We start from the raw sequence: 9,971 nt of genomic DNA, 5'->3' as shown, positions 1-9,971 counted from the left end.
TTGGATATATATTTTCATTGAAATAATGTCCTCATCATAACAAAGACAAATTAGACATAGGAGGATAAACTGACAAAAACTTCCTAAACTTACTAAAGCATTTGACACATTTTCTGTCAACGACTATTTCAGAGACTTTACAGGGTAGGCATTAGACAAAAACACTGCTATGGATTGCCGATTATTAACACTGAAGATGACAACTGGTCGTAGTAAACGATGAATCCTCTGACATATTGAGACATTGGGAGTACCGAAAGGTTCAGAACTTGGCCCGACATTTTTTTTTGGTAACAAGGACTTCCCTGACAATTCATGATCCAAATTTAAACTGTTTGCAGGCATATTTCTACAGAAGACTACTGTACCATCTTAAACAATGACAGATATAGTTCAATGTACCAAAATGCAATGTCCCTTCCATAACAAATAAGAGGTGAAAACTAACCTACAACTACACGCTCCATGGACAACAGCTACATCAAACAAAATCGGAAAAAACATTTTGGGAAATAATTCTGTCAAGACCTAGATTGGAGTAATCGCATAAAACGAATAACATCTAAAAAAAGCAAACGTACATTCCTCAATATGAACCATATGAGGTGCCCTGATTCGACCAAAGCCCTTGACTACAAGACTATTGATAGACCATAATGGAATATGGAAGCACAGAATGGGTCCCTTACTTTACCAATGATGTAGAAGCCGTGTCAGAGTCGAGCCGCAAAACATAACACAGATAATTATTCAACATATTCTTACGACTCCCTGAAAATAATCGGGCTGGAAAATTTATAAACAAGAAGGAAGAAATTGCATTAACGAGTGTACAACAGCAATGGTGGCGTAAAAACTGCCTAAAATGCAAGAATTGTAAAAAGAAAAACTAGAGATGGTATAAGCCAGAATTAATTGGCCATCAGCTCCGATGTATACCATTACCTACTTTTTTCTCTCCACAATCAGAGCGTGGAACAGACTTCCCGCTGACGCAGCAGAAGTTGCTTCTATCGATAGGTTGAGAGAAATTTATAGGATGAAAGTATAAAACTTATTTGAACAGTGGACTGGTCCCCATACTCGGGGTTATCATAGAACTGATGATGATGATGAGGATGTGGTGGTGGTGGTGTTGGTGGTGGTGATGGGGGGAGGAGGAGGAGGAGGAGGAGGAGGAGGAGGAGGAGGAAGAGGAGGAGGAGGAAGAGGAGGAGGAGGAGGATAATAATGATGATGACCATAATGTGTCATTCCTCCAACTGGGTTCAATCAGATCAACAGATTTTGGTCTAAAAATTAATATAAGTTGAATCAAATGAATCACCACATTATTTCAATAAATGGCTATTTCTCTTACCATTTACAAGTTTGAAAATTCATTTTTGTATTGTTATCCGACCCGAATCAAGAGGCAATAAAATGTTTTTGATATACAATGCACAGAAATGTAAATTATTAGTAATAGTATTAGTCTGTTTGAAACGCTTTCAAAGGAATGTTATGAGCAAACATATCATTTTCAAGAAGACATTGATATTCGACTTGACATTATAGACGTCTGCTAAAATGAGATGTCAACGAGCGAGTTTTTGTATACATAACTGAAAGTCATAAATAAGTTTAACATCCTCAAGAGCTGGCGTACAAAGATTGTAAAAAGTCAATATCATTACTTTTTGTTTGTTTTTTGCTTCATAGTGTTGCTATCTTCGGTACTTGATGTATAATTTGTAAAACATTAGGGTGCGATTGAGAGGAAAATTATTCCTGATCAATATTGCAGACACCTCGAGACAATCTTTAATAAATGAAAATTCAAATAAATGAAACCACAAACATGTTAAATGGTATTCTTTCCGAACTAACTAATCTAGAACATAAATAATAGATACTAATGTTTTTGACAGATTTACAATAAACCATAAAAAGGACACGAGTTTTTGTTGGAATATTTCATGCTTTGTCTCTTTCATCGACTAATTCATTCATATTTCCATAAGTAATTCAACAATAGACGCGGAGAATCAATCAAACGATGGCTGCCGTAATCTTGAAAAACACATATTTAGAAATTTGGTCAGAAAACTCGTCGTTCGAATATCGATCGATTTAAATGACCCTGGTCTTAGCAAAAACTTTCAAACCTGGGACTTAGCGAAATCCCAGATTTGAAAGTTTTTGCTAAGACGAGGGTCATTTAAATCGATCGATATTTGAAGGACGAGTTTTCTGGCCAAATTTCTAAATATGTGGGTTTTTTTCAGAGCACGACATAGTGCAGGTATCAAGCCTGGCGGGAAAGGCTTTGAATATTTTATGTGAAGACACATGCTTGTATTAGTCTATGATCTTGAAAAAACGGTTAGTCTTATATTCAGATGAAATTCACATTGAGCAGAAGACATTAACAATCTTTTTGAGATCTTCTCTGAATGTCTGATTCATGAAGGCGTAGATAAACGGGTTGGCCACGTTGTATATGTGGTACATGTAGAAAAATACGTAATTGAATGGGATGACCTTGTTTGCCATGAGCAGAGCTGGTAGGAAGGCGACGAGGAAGACGAGAGTGACAATAAAAAGCATGAAGGCTGTCTTGATGTTCGCGACAAGGTTTCGATGACGTAACGTACTCTGGCGCTTCCGTTTGATGGAATTCGTTTGGGCATCGGTTTGGAGGTGTTTAGGCTTGAGTTTGTTGGTGCTGGATGGCCCATCGTGAGGCTTCGATGAGTTGAAGGTAATTTTGATGGGAAGAGACGTGGGTTGAGATACCGCCGGGGATACGGAAGCGGAAGTGGCTAAATGAACGGAAGGAGATTTTTTGACTTCCTTGGATATAGAGCTGTTAGTTGAGTTTGCGTTGAAATTGTCTGATGCTGGAGATAGAGATGGACACGACCTTGATAGGTCGGTTGTTGAGGGGAGGATGGAGTTGAGAGTGGTGCTGGAGTTAAGAGGGTGGGATAAGCTAGTCTGCGGTGGTGATTGTGACGTGCAAAGAACGTTGTTAGAATCTGACAGCATGCTGTCTTCTTTATTAGACGATGCTGTGCCATATTTTAGGAGAGGTACTTTGCTGCACTCGCCTCGCTCGTCGTCTGATTTGTCGTCGTCATCATTTGGGGCTGATGACGTATCATTAGGGGTCGAGTTCAAATTGGAATTTTGTTGAAATGCGTCCAGTTTCATCTTCTTATTAGTATTGTCAGTCTCGCGGCTGATAATCCTGTCACGTGATTTGTTGAGATCGACGTTTTCTTTATCGATGGTGCTTTCTTTCATCGTAGAATCTTTGTCTACAGTCTGAGGAAAAAATAATTAAAAGTATGTATTAGAGTTGCAAAACATCATCTGCAACAATCGATAGATTAAACAAATTCCCTTTATTCATCCCATAATGTTTTTTTTCACTAGGGTCTTTTTCAAGGGAATACTGGAATAACTCAGGCGTCAGCCGCAATGCAGCACCGCAAATTCGATTATTCAGTAAATATATTTCTTAACACAAAATTCACAAGAAATGTCTTGTGATTCAACTAAACTTAGTACCTTCAAGAAAAGACCATACTAACTATAATCATTTTTAGACAAACACTTGACTATCTGTAAATACGAAGGATAGGTGGATCAGCGAAATAAAATAAAATTTAATCTATTGATCTATTCAGGAAATTCCATAGTGTTATGATAATGACTTACGTTATCAATATACAGTGATTAGGTTTAATCAAGCTAACATAAAATTACGCCCCCCCCCCCTCTTCCTCGCAGCATCAGATGATCCATCGAACAGACATCTGATGTCAATATTCACCAAAGTAACTATGGTAACTTAATTTAATGATAGTGCAAGCAAACACACGTCGACACATTAAACCCTTATGGAACACTTAGATAAACTTACATTTCGCAGAAATATGTCGCCAACTTGCCGTGATAAGGATATGCATTTAAATAATGAGAGTTTTTATATAGTGGACTCGAAATCTCAAACGCATTACAAGGAGTCCAAGGCCAACAGCAACACTTAACATGAAGGACGAGACATGACGCTTGCTAAGCGATATTACATTTCTTTTTCGGACAGAGCAACGCTGTTAACGGCCTGGTACTCACTTTACACCCGAGTCTGTTGAGAGAATATGAATAGAGAGCCTTTTCAAAGGCCTGGTACTTATTTCACACCTCAGTTTGGTGAGAGAATATGAATAAAGAGCCTTTGCGATGACTCAACTATGCGCCCAGCGAGGCTCGAACCCAGGACGTTCCTATCCGAAAGCAAGTGTCATACCACAAGACCACATAACCGCACAACCAAAAATGTACATAATTTGGTAAATACTGAAACTGGACTGAATGAGTTGTAAAAAAAAAATCCAATTGATGTAATGTATAGATGAAATATGTTATTGGATAGAATAATAGATTAGCTACGGGAATCAGTGGAATGTAATAGATATGTAATAGGCAGAATGGGAAGATTCACACACACACACATACATACACATATATATATAACACACCAACACACACACACATACACACACATATATATATATAATACACACACACATACACACACATATATATATATAACACACACACATATATATATATATATATATATATATATATATATATATATATATATATATATATATTCCCCACACAAACACACACACAAATACACAATATACATTTTCAATTTGTCGATGAGATTACATCTTGAAAAGTACGTGAGGATAAAAACCTAGAATAATCCGGGAGGGGGGGGGGGGGTACGGTTTTTTTTGCTTCATAAACGAAAGGTCCCGAGTTTGATCTACCGCCGCTGCGCTATGTGGTCTTGTGCAAGTCACCTCGCATTAGCTCAATTTTCGTAGCTGCATCGCGGCTGACGCATAGTTTATTCCTGACTTCCCTTGGAATATACCCTAGAGACTAATTTCCCGTATGGGATGAATGTGGGGAATTTTATTTATCTATTTTATTTATTGATTTTTGGGATACATCATTTTGCAAGTATGATTCAAATCTTGTTTAAAAGGAACAAGGGAATATTATAATAATACAGGAAAGGTTTTAAGAAATTTTATATCCAACGTATCTGGTCTAAGGAAGATAAAAATGACCACGATGTCTTAAGAAAGTCATTCTATATTCATTATGATGTCATTTTAGTCTGTGCTTTTAGCAAACAGTTTAACTTTTTCATGTGGATCAATCTTGATCATTTTATGCAACAATATGGTCCAGTGGTATGACACTTGTCTTCGGATTGAACGGTCCTATGTTCGAGTCCCACTCTGAGCGGCGCATATTGGAGTGCTTGGCTCTTTACTCATATTCTCTCACCGTTCTCAGGCCTAAAATGAGTACCTAGCCATTGCCAGAGTTGTCTCTGTCGGAAAAAAAAATGGTAAAATCGCCTTACAGGCGTCATGCCTCGTCATAAATGTTAAGAGTTGATGTTGCCGGGGATTCATTGTAAAGTGCTTTGATCACTTTTAGTGGATACTGCGTTATCTAATTTCTCTAGTTATTATTTTTTTTTTTGAGATACCGAAAAGAATAATTTATTTTCTTCTATTTTTTTCTTTCATATTAAAAACATGAGATGCTTCTATTAATATCCAAACCATCCAAAAAATGGAAAGAAAACCTTTCGAAGAATCTTATTACCTTCGTAACAAACGTTCTCTTGCTGTTTCTATCCTCCATTACCGATACTGTCTTCATGGGATGTGGCGGGTATATACCTGCGTCATTCCTGGCGGTAAGGATGATCTTCCTGGCCCCCATGTGATCCGAGGTAAATTTGTGTTGATTGTTGAGCGTGTTCGTCGTCTGTCCGTTCGAATGCGCGTGGTTATTTCCATTCAGCACAGACATCTGGGTCTCCTCGATCTTAGTGGCCGCGGTCAATGGCGGATACAGGTCATTCTTCTTCCTTCTGGCTTTGTTGGCCCTGCGTGTGTAGATGGATTTGTATATAAGGATGTACAAGATGACCACAATGAGATAAGCAAGAACAAAACCAGCTGCGTGGACTTTGGTATAGACACGGACAAACGACTCATCGAAGACAAAGTAGTTCCTGGCGCAATCTTTATGGTGTTCTATATACCGAATCACAGCATAGTTGGTCGTATGACCGCCTGCGTTGAGGGCGTCGTTGTCGGAAACGATATAAATGCGATCGAGGGTGAGATCTGCGGCTGGAGGAGGATGTCCTTCGATTTGTTTGTATAGAATGTCGATCATTTCAGATTTGGTGAAGTTTTCCGAGCCGTTGAAGAGGCTGGTGACTTTGCCTAGGGTTTTCTCGGAGTACATGTAGGTACCGTACATGAGTGTCGTCATCATTCCAAAGGTCAAGGCCGGGATACCCATGCCGGCAATGATTAGCTTCGCTCTGGGGATTGTGACGAGGTAGAGGAATGGATGGCAGATGCAGAAGTAACGGTCCAAAGCGATCCCTACCATGATGTAGGCGGAGAACGGGACGGTAGAAGTGATTAGGAACATGTAGGTCTTGCAAGCAAGGTCGTACACCAGGCGATATCTCAGGAGTTCATGGGCGATTGTGTAGGGGATTGTGATCAGGCACGTGATGAAATCTGTCCCTGGCGAATCAAGAAAATTGGAAATTACGGTAGTCAAAGTTTTATCAGATGTTGCTGGCAAAATTGTTAGAATAATTAATTTTGTTTATAAAAAAAACAAAAACAAACAAAAAAAACCAGGCGTGGTGTTAACCCCTAATAATGTAAAAGATAGTCGTTCTCAACAATTTCCAAATGTCACCGGCTAAAATATAATCTTAAACCCTTGATAAGAATTTTCAGGTTTGAGAGGGGTTTTTTAATAGCCAAGATAGTCATTTTAATCGATCGATATTTGAAGGACGAGTTTTTTGTCCAAAATTTTAAATACGTGTTTTTCAGAGCACACTGTATACACGACTTGTGATGAGAGATAGATATTCTTAGGACGACCAGCCTTAAAATGTACGAGGCAACGTTATCATCTCTTTGATTGAACAGGAGTATTTATGATGATGGGTATTTGAATCTGACCATCATTTAGAAAATGATTCTAATCCCCTGTTTAATACAATAAACTTGATATTTTCTTATAGCACAATATCCACTAAACGTGCTCAAAGCGCTTTACAAAGGGTCCCCAGCCAACAGCAACATTAATCATGTAGAGCGAGACATGACGCCTGTTAGGCGATACTATTATTTTTTCGGACAGACACAAAACTCTGCTGACGGCCAGATATTTATTTTACACCTGAGTACGGTGAGAGAATGTAAGTAAGGAGTCTTTTCCAAGGACTCAACTATGCGCCGAGTGACGTTCGAACCCAGGACGACCTTCCGATCCGAAAGCGAGTGTCATACCACAAGACCACATAGCCAGTTCACTGAAGACCAAGTGTACTTTTGAGGACAAGTCGTAGAGATAAGTACAGACTCTCTATTATTGATTTTGACAGCATTCCGACAAAATTATTTCTATAATTGATTTTATGTTTTAGACATCAAACTAAGAACAGAGTAAGAAATTGATTGGGCTTCCTGTTCGTGCCAAATGAAAGATTCGAAATCTGTCAAGGGTTTCTTAGATGCCGTAGTTATAGATCAAGATCTGAAGAGAGTGTGGCGGACAAAGCAGAGGGAAATATACAAGAAAATAACATCACAAAATATACCCATTGACGAAATTGTGACTCTAGCCAGGAACGGACGGGCTTGGTCCCACTATGTAAATTCCCTGTGACCGTGACACTTTTATGCTGATGTAGCATAGTACCTTATAGGTGCCGTACTGATGCACAATGCAACTCATACATACATACATCCCAAAATATTTCGCCTGCCTCGACTAGTGATCGAACTTCCTGGAAGTGATCCAGGTACGCAATCACCGCTTGGTGGACGACGGAGGGAGGGGATGTCAGAAAAATACATTTCGACATTAACCTGGATCGATCTCGGTCGCTTTGCGTGTGAAGCGAGTGTGATACGAACTCAACTATCTGGATCCCCCAATCACTCGTTCGGCCTTTTATTGAATATGACAGCTGCAATTGGAGAGATGCTGCGATGCACTTCGGCTGATGGCTGGGTTATTTCGATCTTCTCTTGAATAGACCTTAGAGAAAAAAATTCCCCTATGGGATGAATAAAGGGAATTTTATTTTAATTTTATTTTAATTTTATTTTAATTTTATTTTTTAATTTTTTATAATACCCAGTTCAGGCAATAAGACACGAATATCAGGTATCATATCCAGAGCAATCAATTGGTTTAGAGATCTAAATTATAAATATGCATGATTCTGATATTTAATTAATATTCATAAACCCAATCCAATTTAAATAATGACTAATACCCTTTAAAATTTAGCGCTTTTGTGATGGATATGTGGCCGTGAGGTATGTATGACATTCGGATTCGGATTGGAAGGTCCTGGGTTCCAGCCTCGCTCTCAGCGGTGCACAGTTGAGTCCTTGGAAAATGCTCTTTACTCACATTCTCTCACCGTACTCATGTGCAAAATGAGTGCCCAGCAGTTAACTCTCTGTCGGAAAAATTAATTTGCAATATCGCCTAACGAGCGGCATGATTCGTCCTATATGTTAAGAGTTGCTGTTGGCAGGGACCTCTTTATAAAGCGCTTTGAGCACGTTTTGTGGATATTGCGCTTTATAAAAATTCAATTTTTTGGGGGGTATTTTTTATTGGTACATTTCTACGCATTTTACAAAAGTGACGCACCGACTCAAATCGGTATAATGTCGGGACGAAATAGTCGCTAAAATTTGAATTTATAACCACAAATATCGATGGTCGGCTGTTCAAACCTCTGAAGTCTCGATTTTCACGATCGGCGGATCAAACCTCTGAAGTTTCGATTTTAACGATGGGCGGATCAAACCTCTGAAGTCTACATACGAGCTTTGCGCACCATGTTGTATTTAATTGTTTGCGTATCAGACCTCTGATCACATCGTCATCACGATTTGTTTCTGTACAACGATTTCACAATAAATGCAAACACGCTCCGCTGTGTTTATGAAAGTTGAAAACATACGCATGAGTCAAGGACCAATTGTAAAGTTGGATATTTCTCAAAATGTGAACACTTTTCACTATGTGGGTGACTTTGAGGAATATTTTGCAATGTGACCAATGTCCTCGAGCGCGTGGAAAGGTAATATAGATCATCTCCCTTGAGATTAAAAAATAGAAATATCGAAACTATAAAAGGAACGAAATTGAAGTGACTCAGCTCTTTGTTTTTGTTTTTAGCCAGCCATTTTTATGAGTAATTCTCACTGAATCGTATAGATAGTATGCGCTTGGCTAAGAAGCTCACAACATTGCCATCCCGAAGTATAACGGACCAACACACAAAACGGTGTGTAACCATGAACGTTAATAGTGAGGTTAATACGGTTAAGTGAGAATTACTCATAGACGCGGATAGCAAAAATCAATAACAAAGACCTGAGTGACGTCAATTTCGAACTATCTATGACTCCGACTATAAACGTTCAGGTTACGCATTGTTCTGTGTGTTGGTACGTTATATCTGTCCGGCGAAAGCTGTGAGCGTTTTTACTAAACGCAATGCATCAGTTTTATGGGTGACGAGTTATCACATGATTAGTAAACTTATGTTTGTAAACAATGTGAAGAGGTTATTGAAGTTCAAAAACCATATCCATTCCACTCAAAAACCCGATATGCCATCAACTATGCTAAATATCACGAACTATGTGAACACTAATGAATAATGAATGAACATAGCTGACCTCTCGATGAAATCAGTTTAATATAATAATAATAATAATATTAATAATAATAATAATAATAATAATAATAATAATAATAATAATAATAATAATAATAATAATAATAATAATAATAATAATAATAATAATAATAAT

The 9,971-nt window shown here is 38.2% G+C and overlaps 1 protein-coding gene across 1 annotated transcript in view; it reads right to left on the bottom strand.

Moving 5' to 3' along the window:
* Positions 1–2,208: 2,208 nt before the first annotated feature.
* The window catches only part of LOC144970490 (uncharacterized), a 12,421-nt gene continuing 4,658 nt past the window's right edge, over positions 2,209–9,971 (bottom strand). Inside the window, exons 3-4 of the mRNA XM_078910188.1 lie at positions 5,689–6,632; positions 2,209–3,309 (exon numbers count right to left, since the gene is read on the bottom strand). Coding sequence (XP_078766314.1) covers positions 2,389–3,309; positions 5,689–6,632 — 1,865 coding nt within the window. The 3' untranslated portion in view covers positions 2,209–2,388. The remainder of the gene's footprint in view (positions 3,310–5,688; positions 6,633–9,971) is intronic.

Source organism: Berghia stephanieae, chromosome 4 (assembly GCF_034508935.2).
Source record: "Berghia stephanieae isolate SIO BIC M18660-M18661 chromosome 4, UCSD_Bste_1.3, whole genome shotgun sequence".
In the NCBI taxonomy this organism is placed as follows: Eukaryota; Metazoa; Mollusca; class Gastropoda; order Nudibranchia; family Aeolidiidae; genus Berghia; species Berghia stephanieae.
Note: the sequence above shows the minus strand (reverse complement) of the source record. Positions and strands in the feature narration are given on the sequence as shown.